At 36.2% G+C, this 24,152-nt stretch overlaps 1 protein-coding gene across 1 annotated transcript; it reads left to right on the plus strand.

Annotated features, from left to right (window-relative positions):
• The first annotated feature begins 1,367 nt into the window (after positions 1-1,367).
• Positions 1,368-22,101, plus strand: LOC131046543 (aspartate--tRNA ligase 2, cytoplasmic). The gene is made up of 10 exons (XM_057980306.2): positions 1,368-2,175; positions 4,609-4,719; positions 5,250-5,363; positions 6,632-6,922; positions 7,075-7,185; positions 7,426-7,479; positions 19,527-19,606; positions 19,703-19,818; positions 21,410-21,524; positions 21,695-22,101. The coding sequence occupies exons 1-10, from the start codon at positions 1,627-1,629 to the stop codon at positions 21,819-21,821; spliced, it is 1,668 nt and encodes a 555-aa protein (XP_057836289.1). The 5' UTR covers positions 1,368-1,626; the 3' UTR covers positions 21,822-22,101.
• Positions 22,102-24,152: the final 2,051 nt, after the last annotated feature.

Raw genomic sequence — 24,152 nt, forward strand, 5'->3', positions numbered from 1 at the left:
TCATCCATAGCAAAGATTGTTTCAATTACATGTATTTTATCCAATCAAATATGGCTGTTTGTGGAGTGGTAGAAATACAAAAGTGGGGGTTTGACTAAGGCAAATGCCTATACAACCCCAATATTTTTTCCCATCTCCATGTGTGCAGGAGACGAATAGGTTTAGGAAGTGAAAGAGGTTGTCTTACTAAGTTTTTGTGTTTTTTGGAGCTTTCTCTATAAGGAGACAACACAGTTGCAGATGTCCATGCGATGCATTGTGTCAAAGGTTGAGGTTTTGTCGAGCTGGTATCTTGATATTTGTATTTAGTACTTTCAATTTTTCCAATCTAAATATTTTTAGCATGCTGCACATTTAACTTATTTAGCCTTTTTCAATTTCCTTCCATAGTTTAGTGCAATTTGAAGTTTTAGCTCAAAGTGCTTTATTTCTAGTTCACTTGAGCCATGTTCATTAAGGTAGTTGAGATCTATTTGCTCCTTGAGACTTTGTTGTCTTGAGAGTAGCCAATCCCCTCCTCTATAGTTACAAAGGAGAATCAAGTTGATGCTAGTGATTAATAGATGTCATTTAGTCTCGAAACCAGGGCTATAATAATCTCATTGTCTACTCTCTTACCAACCTATCATTCTAATAGATATTGCTAGAAGCATTGACCCAGTTGAAAGTTTAGGTGCTTGTTAGGGAACTCCTTAGAATTTTGGAACATAGAAAGAGGATATTGATTTATATCAATGCTTCAAAATCTAGTGCTTTTCCTAATTCAAAGAGGATTATTAGTAGATTTGAGGATGATTATGGGTGATTGAAGGTTAAAGATAGATTTTTCTAAACATGTAGAGATAACTAAATTCAAGATCAACTCCTAAAAATGTAAACAAAATAGAAGTAAGAACAAAAGTGATGCATTTGTCACTACTAAAAGAAAGTTGTGAACTCATCACTATAAAAATATATAAAACATTTTACTCAAAATGAAGATGCAAACATTTGACAAACAATAAAAAACAATGAAAAATGACACATGAAAAATCCTAAAAAATCAACATAACACTTTACCTTATAAATATTAATTGAAGATTATATTTCATTTTAATATTTCATAACACATGAAATCACAAATTAGATTATTAAATCATATAATTTATCATAGATCTATTTAACTTACAATTATGATAGATCCATATTGTCTCCTTTCTTTTCTTTCCTTCTCTTTTTTTTTTTTTTCACATTTTTTAATTATTCCATTATCTCTTGGAGAACATCTCTATCCACCAGTTAAATCTTTTAAATTAATTGAAAACTACTTAGGCCTATTTCCAAATTTCAACTATATATTAGACCAAAACAGGGGAAATAACTGGTATACAATACCGAGTGCTTGCTCAACGGGCCGCCTAAACGATTCAACACCACTTTTTTTCTACGCTATGAAAGTGCTTGCAAAGATATTCGAATACCCAATTGACCAATTTAATACATGAGTAAAAAAATGTGCATCCACTAAAATATTTAGTGTTTAACGCGTTGATGCGATTTCTTTATTAGACCAGGATTTAGCAGTGGTTTAACATCTTCATAAGATTACAGCAATTGGCGTCGGAGATCTCAGGAAAGAGCAGCAATATGGAAAATCCTCAAAACGCGGAGTCCAGTGCCGTGGAATCCACCAAAAATGGCGTCGAAAACATCAATATTGGCTCTGAAAGGTCAAAAGATGGTGCTAAACAAGAGAAGGAAAATGCTGCAGGTAAACAGAACAAAAAAGCGGAAAGACTAGAAAAGAGACGATTGGCGGCGGCGGCCGCTGCCACTGCCGTAGAAGAATCCGATCCGTTGGGCGGAAACTATGGCGATTTGCCCTTTGAAGCCGTTCAATCTAAGGAAATCAGTGGCCGGATTTGGACGAAAGTAGGGTCTTTAACTGAAGAATATAAGGAAAAGGAGGTTTTGATCAGAGGCCGTGCCCATACCATTAGAGGAGTGAGTAATAAGATGGCGTTTTTGCTGGTGAGAGAGGCAGGGTTTACCGTACAGTGCGTGGTGGCAGTAGCTCCTGAGGTCGTTAGTAAAGGAATGGTTAAATTTGCGACGGCAATTAGCAAAGAATCCATTATTGAAGTACAAGGGTCTGTAACAGTACCGGATAAACCTATCAAAGGGGCATCTCAGCAGGTATGTCTTTAATTCTATTTTCTTTCTGTATTTCTTTTGCATTGCTTGCACTGGATAAATCCCACGACTTCTACTTACTGATAGGGGTTTGAGTATTATTTAGGACATTCTATTAAAAACCACCGAGTTCAAAATACTTAGTCATTTCAATTGGCGTAGCTTCTACTCATCTCCGAGTACTTTCCTATCATATGCGGTATTGGTTTCATATCTCAATTCCTCCCCTTAACAAGCTTTACTTTCCACCTCGCACACAACCTACTCTCCAGAGTCCATCTTCTCATAATATTTTGTATTTTCTTGCTGATTCAAGTTTTGTTTTTCTATTTGCAGATTGGAATTTGGGTACTGTTTTCTTGACTTTTTATTGTAAGGTATCCATCTATAGAAGCGGTTAATAGATTGTCAAATCGACTCAAAACCATAGCATCAAGGAATAATCATCGGGTTGTTATGCTAGAAAGAAAATAGAGGGTCTAATGTAGAGCATAAACCCTTGCATACGGATACCAAAATTATAACAATACATGAATCGTGTTTATCATTGTTAAGGACAATGATTGTCATGTTAAGTAAACCCAAGTCAAATGACCTACAGTTAGATAGTCATCTAATATGGATGGTGATGATGATATTTTTGATGACACATGATATTTGATCAATGATAGCTGATTGTTGACACTTGATAGTTGACATTATTATTTTGTAACTTTAAAGTTTAATATATACTATATATAATGACTTCCGAGTTTGACTAATATTTTGTTATTAATATGGTGGTGTATTTTGAACTTAATTATTGTTGCTAATATGGATATTAATATAGTCATCTAATATGGATGGTGATGATGATATTTTTGATGATACATGATATTTGATCATGGTTGGCTGATTGTTGATACTTGATAGTTGACATTTTTTTTTTTAACTTTAAAGTCTAATATATATCATGACATTCAAGTTTGACTAATATTTAGTTATTAATATGGTGGTGTATTTTGATCTTAATTACTGCTGCACATATGTATATATTTCTGATTTTTATAGGTTTTTGTATCGACAAACCCAAATTGAACCCAACCCCCAATTTTTTTTGACTGAACCTGAATGAGAACCCAAACCCAAATTGAATCTCTTGAAGTATGAGGCTTGACAAAAGGATAGTGTAATCAGTGAATTAATATTTCAACACCTGTTCTCCATGAGGTGAGTAAAAGAGGTGCTAAATTTTTCTTTTGATTCTTTCCAACTCAATGTTTTTACATAAATTATCACTCATGATTAGAAATGAATACATAATCAGAGAATCCCTTGCCTTAATTCACCATTCAAGTGAAAGGAAGGCTACCCATTGAGTGAAACAGAAAAGGAAGGAGTTGAGATGCAACTTGGATCCAATGAATTGTGGACAGAACTTGAAGTCTTTCAGTGACTCGAGGATTAAAGCCAAATTACACTTGTCAAATGCATTTGACATATGTAGTTCGATTATAAGCCTGTGGTCTATTCTTTTAATGGGTATATGGGTAGTTGATAATGTTGACATATTACATGTATTTGCCAACCGTAGAAATTTGATAGTTCAAAAAATCTGTGAGATACTGACAGATTTTTGAGTACTGATGAGCCAAAATTGCTTGGCAAGTCACTGGATGGAAACTCAGATGCTGAGCTTTTTGCAAGTACTTACTGAGTTTTTTTGAGTTCTTGCTGACTACTCTCCAGAAACTCTCCAGAAACTCTCCAGCTAGCAGTTTTGTTTTCGAATATTTTTTTGTTGCTGTGTGTTTGAACAATTCATATCAATTTCCTTAGCTACGTGACAATTAAATTCTTGTGCTTTTTGGTAGTATTATGCATTCTGTTTAAGTTTATCTTATAAATTTATGTATACTTTTTAATTTGCTGAAATTTTTCCGAGTCTCGTGTTCTAGTCAAAATTTTGGATTCCCGAGTATTTGAATTGCTAGTATTTCTGAGCTTTACTTAGCCCTTGTCTTATACAGATGTGTGCTTCAACATTGTTTGAGTAACACCCCAGTATTTTAATAAACCAAATAACTGCTTGATCCTTAGTATTGCAAATAATGCCTCCAGACCCAATTTGATCAGGCTTGCCTCCACAGGCTTCATCTTTGATATTAATCCAACCGTCTTTTAGTCCTGGATCCTTTATTGGATTTCTGCCTCAGTAAACAAGTTGTAAACAAGTAATGTTTCATTAGTTAACTCTTGAGGAATCTATAAACTACATAAAGATATTTTAGCAGATTGGGTTGAATCTCAATATTTTTGACTTTTTTGTATTATCTAGTCTTACAAGCATTTTCCACAGGAGAATTTTAGGTTTATATTCAGTTTGTCATCTCACCATATAAACCCTATGGACTAATGTTTTCTGCATTTCTTATGGATGTGAATTTATGAATGCAGGTGGAAATAAAAGTACAGAAAGTGTATTGTATTAGCAAATCGGTGCCAACTTTGCCCATCAATCTTGAAGATGCTGCTCGGAGTGAAAAGGAGTTTGAGAGAGCAAAGCAGGTCTGATTTGTTGTTTTTACTGTAATGTCATTTGCACTTTTTCAATATCTTTGTTTCATGATTAATATCCAGTGAGATGTTGGTCAAAATATAATAAATAATTTTCAGTAGTTTGAAGCCAGATGAAGCACTGTAATTAATAATATGCATAATTGAGAGATTAATTGTTGAATGGTTGTTTATTCCTGGATCATTTGATGGCTTGTGAAAACCCAACAGGGTGGTGGATTCAGTTTCATCTAGTGATTAGGTACCGTCAATATGTATGTATTTATAATTTATCATAAATATACGTTGATCTTAGTAATCCGACTTTTGACTTGAGCTTCTGTCTATCTAAAGTCACAAAGGTTATAACAAGCTTCATTTTCTGATTTTAGTTTGAGTGTCATCAGTAACAAATTTTAGTCAGCTATGTCACAATGTTTGTTGCTTTGCACCATGATATGTGATTTAAGTATTATGCTCGAATCCTTTATTCTGTTTTTGTGTATGCATGAGCTAATCTCTTATTTTGGTAGTAAATGCAGACTGGGGAGCAGCTTGTGAGTGTGGGTCAGGACACTAGGCTAAACTACAGGGTTCTTGATTTGCGCACACCTGCTAATCAGGGAATATTTCGTCTCCAGTCCCATGTTTCAATGGTAAATATATTTAATGTACAATTCTTAATTTCTTACTGACTGTATTGCATTCATAACATATTTTTGCTAATTTAACAATTGTAGGTGTTATTTGCCAGAAGTCTCCATAGTCTATAGTTTTCTCATCAACTATGCATTCTAAATTGTTACCTTTTTTCTAGCAGTTACCTGATTATTTGATTAGTCTTGTATGCGAATGTGCAGACTATTCTCTGAAAGCATTTCCTAAGTCCTCAGAGAACATTTCATTTTTTCATATGCCGATCTGTTTGCCACCATTCTGTATATGCTTTCAAGTTTTATTGTGTTCTGAAAGTCATTATAGAGAAAATATAGTCTCTTTCTCAATATTGGCACAATATGCATAATACACATATATGTGTATTGATATTAGATACACATATTTGTGTATAGATACACATATATGTGTATATTATAGAATTGATTGCTCACAGTGCATTTCTAATTCCTGATCAATATTTAGAATAGGATAGCTGTACTCCTTAGATGCCACAATACTAAAACAATCAGTCAAGATTCCAAAGTTGTCTAAAACATTGCAAGGGCACATTTCAGCACATGTGGGTGAAGCTGTAATGTGAATTTGGACTAAATATCACTAATATCAAAACTCAGTACATCTTGGCATGCACATGGATATGGAGCTTTTTGCTATATTGTTTTGAAATGTTTTGTATATGGCAGTTTGGCAATAATTAATAACGTATTGGATAATATTACTTTAAACTCTTGTAATATTTATTGCAGATGGCTAATTGTATCTGTTATCAACATGTATGGGTTCTGGTTTACCTTGTGACTGATGAGTATTTTTTGAGCTTGTCCTACTTTTGCACCCATTTCTTGATTAGTTTTGATTTTTACGCCTATTAATCTGTAGGTCCTATGTTACGAAGTTATGATTTCCCAATTTTGATACTTATTTTTAGCGGACAATATCAATAATATGTGCTCTGGACATATTTTTGATGTTTAATAAAATCGGATACAAATAGATAGGAAATATGTTTGAATGTAGTGCATTTCTCCTGTCTTTATACTCTATTAAAATGAGTAAATGTGCTAACCTCCAGTGAAGAATTCTCTAGATGGGGGCAAATTTATAAAATGAAAACAGAAACAATTCAGAAATGTCTATATAGAGTGTTTTTTTGTGTTAGTTTTTGGTTTCTATGGCTGATTTCTTTTAGAATAAACTAGCTTTCAGCTTATTTCTGAAAATTACCATGTTTCTTTGCATGGGGCAGCTTTTCCGCCAGGTTTTGATATCTGAAGGATTTATTGAAATACATACACCAAAGTTAATAGCAGGGGCTAGTGAAGGGGGTTCTGCTGTCTTTAGACTGGAATACAAAGGACAACCGGCATGTTTAGCACAATCACCACAGCTACACAAACAGATGGCTATATGTGCAGATTTTGGTCGTGTCTTTGAAATTGGTCCTGTCTTCAGGGCTGAAGATTCCTTTACCCACAGACATCTATGTGAATTTACAGGTCTTGATCTTGAGATGGAGATCAAGGAGCATTATTTTGAGGTGAGGTAACTTGTTTGAAAGTAATGACCATTTGTATGCATTCTTATGTATTGATATGCAAAAAATCAAACATCTCTTTGTCCCAAATGAATGGGCTGCTGGTATTGGACATTATTGATACGCTATTTGTTTCTATCTTTGGTGGACTGCAGGTATTGGACATTATTGATAAGCTATTTGTTTCTATCTTTGACGGACTAAATGAGAAATGCAAGAAGGAACTTGATGCTATTGATCAGCAGTATCCCTTTGAACCTCTTAAGGTAGGATTTTTCTTTTTTTCACATATTTCAAATCTAATTATTTTGTTTCTGTGAAAGTAAAGATACGGTCTAGAATTCCAAATAGTCTTGGTCAACTAATGGTCATAATAGTTGCATAGATTCCATTTGACAGAAATGGTTTATTATGTCATTTAAAGAACTTTGATGAACATGTTTTCATTTTAATTTTTCCAGTTTTAGGAAAAATATCTTTAACTGATGCTTACATTTGTCTTACAGTACTTGAAGAAAACATTGCGCCTTACATTTGCAGAAGGCGTACAAATTCTCAAGGTATTTGACTTATTTGTCATTGGTCTTATAGCAGAGAAATTGTTTTCAATATAATCTTCCTTGAAACAAAACCTGAAAGATATGCTTTGTATGTCATAGCACATGGTTTTCTGTTTGATTGAAGATCAGTTATGAGTTTAGAATATACATCTATAAATTGCATTATTTTCTGTTTTCTTTCCAAAGCTAACTATGGGCCATACTCAGATAGAAGGGACTCTTGGCTGATTATTATGCTTCTATGTTCCTTTATATAGATCTGAAATATGTTCACTTTCACTATTTAGATGGCTATCAGCAGCATATTCTATTTCTGGTGTTTGGTATTCTCACCATGGTTAGTTTACCGTCCTTTGCATTTACTTGGTATAAATTCTTAATACATAAGAAAGGATGGCTTGGATCTTTTCCACATTGTAGCGGGTGAAATTTTGCCATTAGTTACTTGGAGGGAAAAGTATCTGAATTACGTGTGAAGAATGGCAATTGCTTGGACTAATCTATTTTACCCTCAGTTGTGCATGACATGTTTATCAATAACCTTAGTGTATTCCATGGAGATAGGTGATTGATGATGTGACTGATGATCAAATGGACAACCATTAACCATTTAGGCAATCAGAGTGGACAGCAAAACTTTGGATGTGTAATCATTGAACACAAAAGCATATCTTAATTCTCAGAGGCTTATTTGGATTTGTAATCAACTACATTACCCCAAGTTTCCGGGACGGGGGGACGGGGGGACGGGGGGACGAGTTTCCGGGACGGCAAATTTTTTTGCCAAATTTGGGGACGGGGGGGACGGCAAAGGGGACGGCTGTATAAAATATAGGGAAAATTTAAAATATATAGGAAAATTCTAAATGTTCATATGAAAACATGGATAAAGCATGCATCTATACATTATATTCATATGAAAACATGGATATAGCATGTGTATGATACTATGAAAACATTTTAGAATGCAAACATCGAACATACAACATTATCAATAGACTCAATACTCAATATGCACTCATAATTCAGAATTTCAATTCATTCACATTGTCAATATGCATATCATAATAGATATTAAAGAAATAAAATACATAATGGAGCCTAATCAGACTCAGAGGTTAAATTTTCACTACTTCCATCAGCGCAGTTCCCCCCTATATTTTTTGACGGGGGTTTGGGGGCAGCGCCCCCAACTTGGGGTCAAGGGGCATCGCCCCTTGCGGGGTCAAGGGGCAGCGCCCCTTGCGCGCTCCCTGTCGCGATACAGGGCGGGGTCGAGGGGCAGTGCCCCGCGAGGCCAAAAATACTTTTATTATTTTATATAGGCATCGGGTGTTATTTTTCTATTGGCAAAAAACATCATTAAAAAAAATTTGAAAATACGACTTTTTTTATTTTAATATTTTTCCCTAGCCCTAGATGTGGGGGACGTCTGGCCGTCCCCGGGACGGCTGGGACGTCCCCAATCCGTCCCCAGCCGTCCCCGGGATGTACGGACGTCCCCCACAGCTAGGGAAGCCGTCCCCCCGTTTCGGGGATGTCCCCTCAAAATTTTGACAATTTGGGGACGGGGGGGGGACATCCCCTGGCCGTCCCCAAGTCCCCGAAACGTCCCCGGGACTGGGACGGGGGTTTTCAGGTAGGGGACGCGTCCACGGGTTTCGTAGGTAATCAATGAACACGGAAATATATCTTAGGAAGAAACCTAAACTCTTTTTATACTGAAACCTGAGGACAAAAGCTAGAACCAAACATGACTAGATTTCTGGAACCACTTTTGCTGCTTTGCAAGCTGCATTATCTCATAAAGATTCCCTGGTATGTACCTTGATTCGCTCTTCTCACAAGTCCTCCAAAATTTTCTAGGTCTTAAGCCCGTAGATGAGTTCTGTATGATCCAAGTGCAATCTGTCAAACCTTGCTACAAGTACAACTTGGGTTCATGACATGTGTCTTAACTTTGGCATGCAACATATGAAACTATCTTTTTTCATCACTTTTTGATGTGTTTGTGTTAATTGGAAGAGATGGGACGTTTTTTCATACTTTGGGAAAAGGAATGTCTGTTCTTTTTTGCTTAAGGCCACTTTGTAATTTGGCTGGAGGGATGACATCCTTATCTGCCTCAGAATTTTCTTCTGCATACAGGGAGTAGGAATTGCTTGCTCTTTGGCCTCCAACTTTTAGCCAAGGGAAGGAGTGTGTCCCTTCCATTCTCTTACTCTTACTTTCTGTCTCTTTGATGCAACTTTTTGCACTATGTTGTTGCAAGATCTGAAGACTTTAGGTTGCTGCAAGATAGGGTTAAGAACAGGTGAACAAACAAGATGTATAATGATCAAGGATCACCATGACAGATTGCACCACTACACCAAGGAGATGTAAGATCTGTTTAAAAACACAAGAAAGGTAAATCTGCAGCTTGGATGGATATAAAATATTATATTCTAAATCAATAGAAATATCGGAGATGATTATGATTTACAAAACCTGGTTATAAACAATGTTACATACATCAAGGTGAGAATGTAAAACCCAGAAAGCAAAGTGGATAATGGCAGCCTGAATCACTGTAGTATGTGCTGAAACATTTCCAACCAAATCCATGCCCTGGCTAAACCTACAAGCAAATCAAACCCATTTTTGATTTATGAATTGTAGCAGCAAACATCTAGGTTTATGGCCAATTTGGTAACACGGTGTTGGTGTGTTGCATTCATATTACTCATGAGTCATGAACAGGGCATTGTCTAACGGTAACCCTTCTTTTATTTCCAAAAATTGGTGTATTTAAAAATATTAGTTAGATCTTGTGGGCAATTCAGATCAATGTCTAACTTTTTGGTATTGCATGTTTTGGCTTATGTTTACGATTTATTACTGAAAATTTGAAATTCAGAAATAAGTTTTTAGATCTAGAATTAGTTTTGATATTGAATTAGTATACAGTATACTACTTGTAATATTTACTGTAGTTTTGTTTAGCATATGCATGATATGTGATACCATGAACTTAATTCCTGTTATTAGGCTGAAAATCTGAATATATTTATGATTTGTATATGTTTTTAGTATAGACATACTCAGAACATACCTAACCAATTTTTTTTGCTGTACCACCATACTATATCCACACACGCATACCCAATTTAGATTCCGCAACTTAGTAAAGACCTAATGCAGATCTAACATGAGAACGATAAACAGTGATCCACAACCCTTCGATAAGAAAAGATAGCAATGATGCAGCATGAAGACTTTTTTTGGGCCCTACATTAAAAGGCACGCACAAAGAACAATCACCAATTTATTTGACTCTGTGATTGTTTGGTGGGAGAAATATAAGGACAATCTGAAGCTGATGACTATTGATTCCTTGACCAAACCCTAATGTTGAGCCCAATAGAAATCCCCATGAAAATTTTAGTAGTGTAGAAGAGGGGCACCCAAAAGCAAGGTATTAGTCATGTATATATGATTGTTGTTGCAGATCCATCATTAGCGTAGGTGGCTGTGAGATTTAGTAGATCAGAGTAATAGTGAGAGCAAATAATGGTGACATGCTATAGGAATAAAATTTCTTTGATCTGAATGTTCATGGAGTACTAAATGGGCATGGTGTGCCAAAGTGTAAAATAGACCTGAAATTTAGGACTACCCAAGTCAAAGACTATGACCATGAACCATGCCTGGGAGCCTAAAGAATAGCTACAAGCAGCGTCACCCTGTGTTTTTTGTGAAAAAAAGCAGTATGCCCTAAGGTGGGAACAACACATTTTCCTAAACAAACAGCAGCAATGATGTTTACAATCTTATTAGGCAGGTCAATGTTTGGAAGAGAGAGAATCCCAGTGAAGCGGTGGTAGCTCTGCATGAATAGGAAATCATCCTCCAGTTTAAATAATAATGAAATCTTGTTTTACCCTCTTGTGAAACTGATATGCTTTAATCCATTCACAAGAGTGCACACCTACCTTTTAGTAATCTTCTTCAATTTGTGTAATGTCCTCTATTTATGCACTGTCAATTACTAAGAGCAACATCTATGCTACTTCCTTCTATTGCTATTAATTGAGCATAACTAACTAATTCTTTGTAATATAACTTATGATGCCATTAAAAACCATGCCTAGACAAACCAATCTGACCCTATTCCCAGAAGAGGGCTTGGCTGCCTAGGGCGCTTGACACCACCTCCTTAATGTAACCCAGATTACTGGAACTCAGTCCATTCACCCTTGGGGCCTGCAGCCCAGATTTCAGGAGGAGTCCTTTCACCCTTGGGGCTTTCTATTGAAATGGTTTTATTCTGTCCCTCCCTAACAGCACCCATCTCCCTTGGGGAATAGAAGGATTAGAATAGATTTATGACTTAGGACAAAGTTATGGCGATATCAATCACTCTGTACAGTGGATGTATATTATGATATCCTACATATTGCATTCTATATTAATATTACTATTAAATTCTGCGTGAGAACATTATCAGGCTTCATATACTAAACACATCCCCATGCATACCACCAAGAACAAGAATGTAACTGCCTGTAACTTAGTAACAGTTTTGATCTGATCAGATCAATGGTGATGTCACTAGATGCTTTTGATTCCTTTCCTTTTTATCTCTCAATTTGAGGGAGAGGTCACACCTCTTCATCATGTATGCCATTTAACAAGAGACATACCCTTTCACCATTAGCACCCTTTGAAAGAGTGCAACTCTTCATTATTTGTGCCCTTTGAAAGGGAGACAACCTTTCACAATCAGATATGCACTTCTTATTTAAATCAGATCTGCACTTCTGATTCCCAAATTATCCCCCTCTCAGATGAGGCTCTCTTCTCCCTTTTATATCTCATTGTTGAGGGAGTCGCAACTTTTCCTTCCATGTCTTTTGACCATTCATTAACTCAATTAAATTTTAATTAATTATATTTAATTATATTCTTTTATATTTTAATTTAATATTCAAATTTTATTATTATTATTTATTATTTAATTCTATTTCAAAGTGGGGAAATTACAATTTGATAGACTTTAGTGATCAAGTTATAAAGTTCATCTTCACATGCAACTCCTACCCCAGGTTCTGCAGTTTCCTTGATAAAATCTTGTGATACTCAGAGGGCAGGAACTTTCTTCTGAGTTTCAACACCATCCATTCCTAGTCTTGATCTCCTGTTTTCTGAATCCTCTATTTTAAAATGATCTCACTACTTTGATGTGTGACCCTTAAACTTAGTGCGTGCAAATTGAACGCTCTTGGCAGTTTTTATTTTCTCGTACTCAAACTACTTCAATAAGTGGGAGTAAATTTTTGTGTTTATCTCCCAATTCAGCAATGGCATTTATAATGTTCAGGCTCAAGCTCTTGTCCATTTGGTTGGGCATCTGGGTGTTTTGCATCTCCACTTACATCACTTAAGTTTGAAACCTTGTCCTTTGAATCACCGCTATGGTGTCCATTGCTATCAACAGCTCTACTATATCTTCATGACCTAATTGGTTTGGATGTTCTCTTACCTTTACCAGTTGGGATTCCTCTCTGAGCCATTTGGCACTTTACTTAAAGCAAGTCAATGGTGTGAAAGAGGCTCAAACAAACAATTGCCAAGCACTCATCTGATCAGAGTGCACAACAAACATTTTACATATAATCATCTCAAAAATTATGTACAAAGGCTGCTTTGCAAAATTATACCAGCAAGCCATAAGTTTCTCATGTTCTTAAGCTCAGGATACAAGATGCAAAATTAAACATGAGTAGACTTATGCGGCTGCTACTTGTTCACAAGCTGATCATAGCGCACAATAGAACATTGGAATTGTAGTCATAAATAGTTTTTATTGTCATCTCAAATATCTCATTTGCAAAAATACATCAGTGGCCAAATTTTTTTCTTATTTGCCAAGCTCATACTGCAAAGCACATCACTGGACACAAATGTCATCACTCTTGCAGTCTAAGCTCACTTATTTGTCAATCAGATTGCACAATAAAACATTGGAACCATACTCGTGGAACACAAAACTATTAGCATATCAAATCTTTCATATAAAGACTAATTTGAAATAATGCATCAGCAGACCAAAATTCTGTTTATCCCTAGCTCATAATGCAAAAGACAAAACTGTCACCCATCTTGCAGGCTGTTCTAACTGATGAGGAAGATGCAACTATTCTCATCCTCCAGTTGTTCCGATGTCTTGAGATTTCTTGATCAGTTCTACATCATCAAAATGTAATCAGTGGAATTGGGCTATATATTGAATTTAGCATTAGGACATGCACTTCTGTGTTGGCATTCAACACATAGAGGCAGTTTATAATGACTTCTAGATGTCTCCTAATTTGAGCTAATAGAAATATTGTCAAAATTGGGTTGGTGAAGGAACAAATATCCTACTTTTAGCTAGTGGAAAGGAACGAATATCTCTTATCCACTGTACAGCCAGTTTTGTGGCAATTGAATTAGAGATGATTGCCCCTTTAGTCTTTTTCATCCATTTTTCTCACGAGAGTTGTTTGTCCTTTTCTGCTGCACCTTCACATCATGTAGTGTTGGATGAACGGATGCCCCTCCTTTCTCTGTGCCACTTGTATGGCTGCAAAAGAGGGGGACAATTTGTCTTTTCCCTGCTCCACTTTCAATTTACATTAAGAAGAAATGACTCTTGCAACTGCTAATCACCAATCATTTTTGTAAATTAGTTAGAGTGTTTGAGAATTCATCCCAAGCCAAGTTGAGAAATCATGCTCAAAATAATGTATGAATGTTGTCAAAGTGCTTAGAAGGTTTGAAGGAGAAGGATCGCGATTGCTTTGGGTCATTTCTGACAACTTTCTATTTTTAGAAATTTCTTCTTTTTTAAAGTAGAATCTGGGTTTTGTTTCTCAGATCATTTCATCTCTGCTCATGTTGTCGGAATTTGAAAACTTGTCTCTAGGTGTAAAAAGCAGGGCTTCAAATTTTTTTTTTTTTTTTTGAGACTAGAGTTTTGTTCTTTAGGTCATATCAGTCCTGCCCATGTCTTTAGATTCGAAAATTTTTGCTCCTAAGTATAAAAAGAAAGGGTTTGAAATTTTTGCTTTTTTCCGAGATTAGGGTTTTGATCTTCATGCCATATTATTACTACCCATGTTCTCAAATTTTGAAAATTATGTCTTCAAGGGTAAAAAGCAAAATGCAAGCTCTAATTAGGGTTTTGTTCCAGGAGATCAGCCATATTATTAGTGCTCATGTTCTCAGATTTTGAAAATAAGGTCTCCAAGTGCAAAAAGCAGAGTGGAAACCCTAATTAGGGTTTTGTTCTAGATGAACTAGCATGGTATCAACATGGCATGAACGGTGTTGATCAAGTATAGAGGAAGAGTTTGGGTATGGTGTTAATTTTAGCAATCAGATTAGCAGTAAAGAACAGAAAATCAAAATGCAAGATAAATAAAACACATAACACACATATACCCTGGGAAAACCTCCCTCTTGAGGAAAAACCCAATAACAAATTTGCCCACCTAGGGCATGAACAAACTGACTTATCTGAATGAAGCAGTAACCGGTGAGGAGGGACCTCAAGGAGATCAGTCCAAACCGGTCAGCAAGAGTAAACACAACGGAAACACATAGATATGATGGAGGCAATATAGATCAGATAGTTTTATTGCATGAAATTTGATTACATCCAACCGGTAACAACTGGGTTACAACATACCGACACACATGCTTGGTAGAATAGATCACACTGGGACCTTGAATCGAAAGATCTATCTTCTAGGCACAGTCTATCTCTGATTGATCCTAATTGATCTTCAATTGATTCTCATCGATTACATTCTAAAGCATGATTACAAATATATATATCGATCCAAAGGATTCAGTTGGCCCAAAAAGGATCAAAACCCGAAGAACAAGACCTAACGTGCAAAATGAATAAGGTTGGCCTCCGCCAAGAGATTCCTCCGGAAAATCCAAAGGATGAAACATAGAAGGTCGGCCACACGCCAAGAAACATCGAGTTCAACGCTCAAGGCTCTGCCAGCTTTGGAATGGGTTCTAGTAGATCACCAGAATAGGTCTCAGGCAATTGGTAACAAAGGAACAACCGGTAGCAAGAAACTGTCATGGAAATCGGTAGCAATATCTTGCCGGAAAGTGATCCAAATGAGATGCGGTTTGAAAGCAAGAAAGATGATAGAGTTTTCAAGTAGAATCCAACTCCACAGTGTTGGTGTTGGAAATAAGCCACACTCAGACTGACGATGGACTGGTCCAAGAGGGGCCAGTAGCTCAGTGGTAGAGCACTCCAGCAGCGTATGGAAGGTCCTAGGTTCGAGTCTTAGCTGGTCCATATCTCAACATGGCATCAGAGCTAGGTCTAGGCTAGGAGCCCCAAGCACACGAGAGGTGTGGCTTAAGGGGGGGTGTTGGTGTTGGAAATAAGCCACACCCGAACTGACGATGGACTAGTCCAAGAGGGGCCAGTAGCTCAGTGGTAGAGCACTCTAGCAGCATATGGAAGGTCTCAGGTTCGAGTCCTAGCTAGTCCATGTCTCAACACATAGGATCCGGTGAGCCAAAATCGGGACACACAGAAAGGAAAACTGAAACTGCAAACAAAACAGAAAGGAAATGTTTTTGGTTGATGCAAGATTGTTGTGAACTGAGGATGCTCCTGCCTTAGACATCCGGGGTTAATGAAAAAGTGAGCCTCTCACTTTGCTGGGGTCAGAGGGGAACCAAGGCGGTCTACCTCTCCCTGAGAAATCCAAGATGAATCTTCAACTGATCTGCTCTTCCACTTCACAAGATTTTCTTTGTACTGACTGTTCCGGGTACTACGCCCAATCCTACTATCCAAAATCTCTTCAATCTGATCTGGTTCCTTTCGAGGCAATTGTTTCTCCAAGTCTGCAACGCTGTCCTCATTGATTTCTGGTTCATGGTACTCATGAAGATCTGCAATGGTGAATATAGGTGAAATACTTAGACTATCCGACAGCTCCACTTCATATGCATTTCGAGAACTAAACTTTCTCAAAATCTTACAGGGTCCAAACTTCTTCATTTGCAACTTACCATAAGTTCCAACCGGGAATCTCTCTTTTCTCAAGTATACTGTCACTTCATCGCCAACTTCAAATTCCTTATGTCTCTTCTCATTTGCCTTCTCCTTATATTTGCTGTTCATGTCTTCCAAATACTGTTTAACCTGAATATGCAATGCTGCCATGTGATCTGCAAAATCTTCTGCTTCTGAACTCTTCCAGTCTTCACTGCCAATGTCTCTCAATTCTGCTATTCCTCTAGGATGCACTTCGGTAATAATCTCTAAAGGTGTTTTTCCATTACTTCTATTCACTGAATTGCTATAGGCAAACTCTGCTTGTGCAAGGATCAAATCCCAACTTCCGGTTTTATCTCCCATTAAACATCTCAACAAGTTTCCCAAACTCCGGTTAACTACTTCTGTTTGTCCATCGACTCTATGGATGAAAAGTAGAACTGAACTTCAAATCTGTCTTCATCTTCTTACGAAGTGTTCTCCAAAAATAGCCAACAAACTTAGCGTCTCTGTCTGAAACTATGCTCTTGGGTAATCCATGCAATCTCACCACTTCCTTGAAAAATAGGTTTGCTATATGCAATGCATCTGATGTCTTCTTACAAGGTATGAAATGAGCCATCTTCGAAAATTTATCCACTACCACAAATATAGAATCATTCCCTCTCGGTGTCTTAGGCAATCCAAGTACAAAATCCATGCTTATATCTTCCCAAGGTCTTACCGATATTGTCAAAGGTTTATACAATCCCACATTCTGACTACTACCTTTTGCAACTTGACAACTTTGCAACTTTGCACATATCTCTTAACATCCTTATGAATCTGGGGCCAAAAGTACTGCTCACTCACCAATCCAACTGTTTTGTCAATGCCAAAATGTCCAGCTAAACTTCTACTACGTTTCTCTTTGATTAGGTTCTCTCTCATGGAACTCTTAGGTATGCATAACTGAACTCCCTTGAATAACATCCCATCCTGAATGAAATAATCCAACCATTTGCTCCTATCAACCATAATCGGTTCTTTACATGCTTTCCAAGGTTATGCAAAATCCGGGTCTTCATCATACAAGGTCTTTAAATCTTTAAAACCTAATACTGTCACTCTCATTTCTATCAGCAAATTCCTTCTCCTACTCAATACATCAACAACTTTGTTAGATTTCCCACTTCTATGCTTCAACACAAATGTGTAACTTTGCAAGAATTCTACCCATCTCATGTCTTTGATTCAACTTACTCTGACTGTTCAAATACTGTAAAGCTTGATGATCTGTATACAACACAAACTCTCTAGGCAACAAGTAGCGTCTCCATTTTTTCAAGGCTTGAACTATGGCATAAAATTGGAGAATTCAAGGAGGACATTCAATTTTTCGACACAAATTGGAGAATTCAAGGAGGACATTCAATTGTTCCAAGACAACATGTCTAGGTTCATTGAACACACTGCCTCTCAGTAGGAGAAGGGGGTGCAATCCTAAAAGATAGCATCTTGTGCCACTTGTCTCTCATCCGACTGATATTTGACCTATTTTGGGAAACTTTGATTAGGGTTAGGTTGTTATAATCTCGGCCGTTGATTAGAAATCTATCCTAGCCATTGAATTGTAATCGGGGAGCCTATAAATTGAGCTCACCTCTCATTTGTAAATCATGGGTGCATGTTGCAAAACATGTCGAGATAAGTAAATTGTTGCATACAATTGCCAAAGTAATAAGTAATGCATTGTTCGAATTGATGGTGATTACCTCTTTTATTTTGGAGTTGGCATGGTTCTTATCCCTCATCATAGTTTAGATTTTATTTCATGTATGTTAGAAGAATCCAAGATTTGATAAATATTGATTTATGGTGAATTTCCGCTCATACTTTTGATGAACAAATGATTTTTGTTCACTGTGTAAAGTTAGTTTGAGCTTATTTTGTGAAGGATTTAACTTCTACTTCGAGTAATATTGTTCTACTGCTGGTATTATTCATGAGTATGAAAATCATAAGCACATCCCTTGAAGATTGCACTCACTTTGTGTAGTTGTCCTAAGCGTGGTGAAGCAAAGTGTTGTTTATTGAAATCACCTAGTCAATACTGTCTCTTGAATTCTTAGGAATAGATTAGAATTTCTAAACCTTATCTCCTTTTAGTTTTCTTTAAGTCTATGATCTGAACCCAAACGATAAATCTCCGTTGTGAATTGAACAGGCCAAGCGTAAGTCCCCCTATGTATTACTAGCATATCACAACGTCCATTGAGCTTATTCACACGTCAAGCCCTGACAAAAGAAACCTTGGAATCACCATACGATCTTCTCGCAATCTTAACATAAGTGGTGGTTTTTCAAGAGAGGATAGAGTATCCTTGGGTATTTTATTCTAATGTTTCGGTATATGATAAAACGTACACCAACAGGACTTAACTGCAGCTATATTTGTAGCCTCCTCTTTTGAGTCTGTTCAAGAAAGGATTGCTGTCTTTTCTCTACTCAACTTTTATTTTTTAATTTAAATGAAAAGCTACACAATTCTTCTCTCAGTTTTGTTCTTCTAAATAACGTTGTCTTTAAAGTGCTATCTTTGAGCTGCAAAAACAATGGATGCACACCTTTTCTTCTGTAAGAACCAAGTTGGAGTCCCCCAAGTTCTGCAATTAACCTAGTGGGTAGTCAGTGTTCTTTCTGCACCATAAAGAATGATTACTTGACAATTATTTGTATTTTCTTTAAGTTTATAGTATATTATAACCATTTTTTCTAAGATGGATCTTATTTCTGATTTTAAGGTATGTAAATGTTCACTTCCAGATTTCACGGTAGTCCCTTTTAATTAAATTGTATGTAAATATCTTTTAAAGGGTCAGAGAACTTTAGCTAATGTAAGTTAGTATTTTTATCCTTTAACATCTCTAAGTTAACTAGTTTTTTTGGGATCACCTCAAATATTTTTTTCCAACTTTTTAAGGAAAAACCATTTTGACTGCAGGATGCTGGAATCGAAATAGATCCACTTGGTGATCTCAATACAGAAACCGAGAGAAAATTGGGACAATTAGTCAGAGAGAAGTAAGCTCACAAAAGTCCCTCAATATTACACAGTGCATTTTGTTACATGATGGTTTGGGCTATTGGTAAATTTAATAAATCGTTCTTTGGTTTCAGGTATGACACTGACTTCTATATTCTTCATCGGTACCCGATGGCTATAAGACCATTCTATACCATGCCCTGTGTGGACGATCCACTCTATAGTAACTCATTTGATGTTTTTATTCGGGGTACATTCTATATCTTTTCCTTGAACAATTTTTTTTTTTGATGTGTGTCCTCTTATTGAATTACTTGTATTTTTTCCTTAATTTATTCATATTGTTTCTTTTTGATTTATTCATATTGATTTATTCTTTTATATATCGAATAAGCTCTTTTTTATTTGGAGTTTCGGTTTTGGAAACTACTCAATGAATGAGTTTATGGTATAAAGCCATTTCACTATCTTTTGTTGATTCCATTCCGTTCACAATGAATGTTGTATCAGCCATGTTCTTCATGCAGCTTCAGAACCCTTATTATTTCTTGCTACTTTTTATATATTCCAACTCTAATGCAAGAAACCTTTCTGCATATTTTTAATTTGAGTAATGTGCTGCTTGGTTTGTAAAATATGAAAAATATTTTTCTTTTTCTTTGAGAGCCTTTTCAATGTGCTCGAACTCAATCATATCCCTGTAGAGGAAGACCAATGCAAACAACCAAAAATAAATCTCGAGCATTACGATCAGAGTTGCTTGCTGATTATATTAATATGAGGTTATATGTTCGTAAATAATGGAGCAAGTTCCACAAGTTAATATGTATGGTGGCACTGTATTTCATCAAAAGACTTCTGTAGCATGGAGCTATGACCAAGTGAGATGTTGGAATTAATAATGAAATCCCGAATACTCAGTGCAGTATGCTAAGAAACTGAAATAGCAGTTTAAATATGCGCAGAAATATAGAGTTTGAAGCAACTTGGGACATTTCTTGATGCCTGACCCATCATCTGTGTTGATGGAAGCATTTCCATTAACCATTTCTCTAGGTCTCTTTCATTGCCCACTTTTTCTATACATAACACATTTCCTTGTCTTTTCCATCATCAGGATTAATGAGAATTCAAGAATATGTAAAATCATCATCCTGATGATAGATGATGGAGTGTGATCCAAAACGTTAAAAAAAATCAATACACAATCAAATCCAGAAACATGAAAGTAGCATTTCAGCGTTTCTAATATCATTTTGTTCGTACTCTACACAATTTTGAGTCAACTTTTCATGACTCATATTTTTCATGAGCAGTGATCCAGAGAACCTCTCTTATAAACATGAACGGTCCACTTGGTACTCATTCCCTGAAAATCAGTCCTTGCTTAGCTTACTTATCAATTTGTAAAACCTTCAGCAAGTAGTGTACCTTACTATTTATTGGGAAATTCACTAGATCTTTCATTATTATACAGTTTGCGTTTAAGCAATGCGTCATTATGTAATTTAGATTCAATTTTCATGACCTTTATTTCATTATTAGTGGTTCACAAGAATCCATCTTTCAATGTGAATGGTCAACTTAGTACTCAACATTTCAATTTAGACATTTCATTTCCTGAGGAAGCTTTTAGACCTCAGTTGACCATAGGTTATGTGTTTTAGAGTTATTACCCTCCCCTTCTAAACATTCTGGGGACTCTCAGCCCACCGAGGTGTCCTTTTTGCCCAGGGATGCCCCATCCGAACCAGTTACCTAAGTTAATATTACTTCAAGTCACTATTTCAAAAGGAAAACAATTCTCTAATGTATTTTATTGTTAATATCATATTGTTCAGGTGAAGAAATCATATCAGGAGCTCAACGTGTTCATGACCCAGAGCTTCTAACCAAAAGAGCAAAGGAATGTGGTATTGATGTTAACACCATCTCAACATATATAGATTCTTTCAGGTCTGCCTCTGCTCATATCAACTGGGTTACTTTAATTTTCAAAAATCTCAACTCATTTTATTTTTATGTAGTCTGGATAACATTTTGAAACTTATCAGAGCTGATGTGCTATCTTCTGTGTTCCCATTCTTGCATACATGCAATAATTCAAAACTGTTTCATTCGTGCAGGTGGGGCGCTGCTCCTCATGGAGGCGCAGGAGTGGGCTTAGAACGTGTTGTCATGCTTTTCTGTGCACTAAATAATATTCGTAAAACTTCTCTTTTCCCTCGTGATCCACAAAGGCTTGCACCATAAGAACTCAAGTCGAATGGGTTCACTATGAACTGATTCTTGCTTGACAACTTCGGTGCGTTAGGCATTCACGATGTTGGAATTCTGATCAGGCCCAAAATGGATATATATTTCGAAGTGTTGAGTTGAACAATTGATTACAAATAATTTTTTAATTTAAAATATGAAACATTCTCCAAGATGAGAAAGAAGGCTTATATACTTTTGTGGGTGGAGAGAGCACACATAGAATGAAAATATGATTTATGGGAAGGAGTCTTGCTAAGAGAAAACTAATTTTTCATTTTTGTTGGGTGCTTCATGAGAATCGTAGATGATAATTGTTTAAAATGTTTAATTAATGTTCCGTGAACATCGGAAGTGTAATAATTATTGATGAGGTTGTATACGGAAGAAGAGAGTAGTTTTTCTTTAATTGAAAAAATGCATAAATGGTTTACAATAAATAGACAGTCAACGGACCGTTGAGGAGAGCAACAAAGCAAACTGTCCAGGACAGCATATAGACATTGCTTGCAGCCCATAACCATCACATAAAACTTGCAAACATCGTTCAAAAGATTACATAAGCATAGTGCCATGACCATCACATGAAATAGCAAAAAGTATGAAGGCCAATCTTTTTGAAGGCATCCCCTAGATAACAAAAGATAGCATTGGCCAGCACACATCACTATATGTTAAGACCAGCAGCATACGCAATAGAATTACAATATTCAGTAGCCCAAATAACCAGCCCAAATAACCAAGAGTGGAGCAGCACGGATGAACAAACCAACTGAACACCTGGAGTAGAAGGAAGGAGGAGCATTCAGTTTTGCAAAAGAAACTTTAGTCCTTCAGCAATACAAATCTTCTTACTTCTGAGCAACTAATCTACTTAAAGTTGAAACAGTGGATTTGAAAATCCTGGAAATCCTGGAATCTGTCTGTAGTTGAGAGAGTAAAGAAGCAAGACTATAAATATATCAGAATAAAGCCTTAGAATTACAAATTCCTGATGATCATTATAGTTATTAAAAATTGCTTTACATTTGTTTCCCCATAAATACAATAACAACTCCATCAGCAATAACATCATGAGGCCTGAACCTGTGTAAGGCCTCTTTTCAATTAAATTATATTCAAAATCCCTCAAGTCCTGAAGGTTTAAATAATACTATCAATTATTTGTACTTCTATGCATTGATCTTTTTTTTGTTTGATCAGTAAAGGGCATTAGCCGATAGATTTATATATTAATATAAGTAAGATTTACATAGTATGGTTAATAGTTTGAAGTTTGCAAGCCCAAGACGAGATCAAAAAATAATTACAAAATGTCTAGAAATTATATTGGGCAGAGCCAAAAACTCGAAAGTTCAATTTTTGGACAAAACTATTTCAACTAACTAGATGAGCTATTCGAAAAGAACAAGGTAAACTGAAAATGCTGCTTAAGAAATTATCCAGCTGAAGAAGAGGAACCTGGAGTGAGATGGATCATTTGTAGAACCGATTAGGATGGCAGGAATGCGTCTAACCCAATCAATCTGCTTTGGCTTGGGGAAGCATTCAATCTCTTGGTCTGGTTCATCTCCACTACTTGCCTAGATGTTATGAAGCTTTTCTGCCCATTCCTTCATTCTCTCCTCTGAAGCAAACTTTGAAAACCCATGAAAATCAAGAAAATTTGCAATCCAATCTTCTCTTTCAATTTTGGTTTGTTTGAAGAGAGCCCATAAGAAATTAGCATTCTTCTCAACGGTGAACATTTTGTAGTTGAAAGTCCGCATGTCTTCAATATATAAAATAGGCAACCTTGGCAGTTTTTTCCCATTCTTAAATGTCACCCCAAAATCTATTGGCAGTGGGATTGTCAATTCTTCATCAATGTACCACAAGACTTGGTCTAGTCCCCCAAAAGGTCGGATTTGAAGACTTTCTTGCATAATATCTCAGATTTTCTCTTTGAAAGGCCGAAATCGAGCAAGGTTGTTAAAAAGATCACGGGGATTTAGTATTCACCCTATATTTGTGGTTAGTTCTTAGAAAAAGGTCACCCAAGATCAACTTAACCACCCTATGCATTGATCTTTTCATGAAGTGGGCTTGATGGGTACTCTAATATAAATATATATATTTTTGATTATTCTAAAAATATTGTATTAATTCCCTTAGAAAATTAGTGACATGAGTTGCATTAAGTGAAAATGATAACTTGTAACAATTAAGAGAATCGTATTGCATAAAACTTGTGTATTATTGCGTTTCTTAGCAAGCCTCAAAAGATAATATGATAGTGATTGTATTTCATCATAGGGGTAATTTTCATTGTATGGTTGGTTTGAGTGT

This window comes from Cryptomeria japonica, chromosome 3, assembly GCF_030272615.1.
Source record: "Cryptomeria japonica chromosome 3, Sugi_1.0, whole genome shotgun sequence".
Lineage (NCBI taxonomy): Eukaryota > Viridiplantae > Streptophyta > Pinopsida > Cupressales > Cupressaceae > Cryptomeria > Cryptomeria japonica.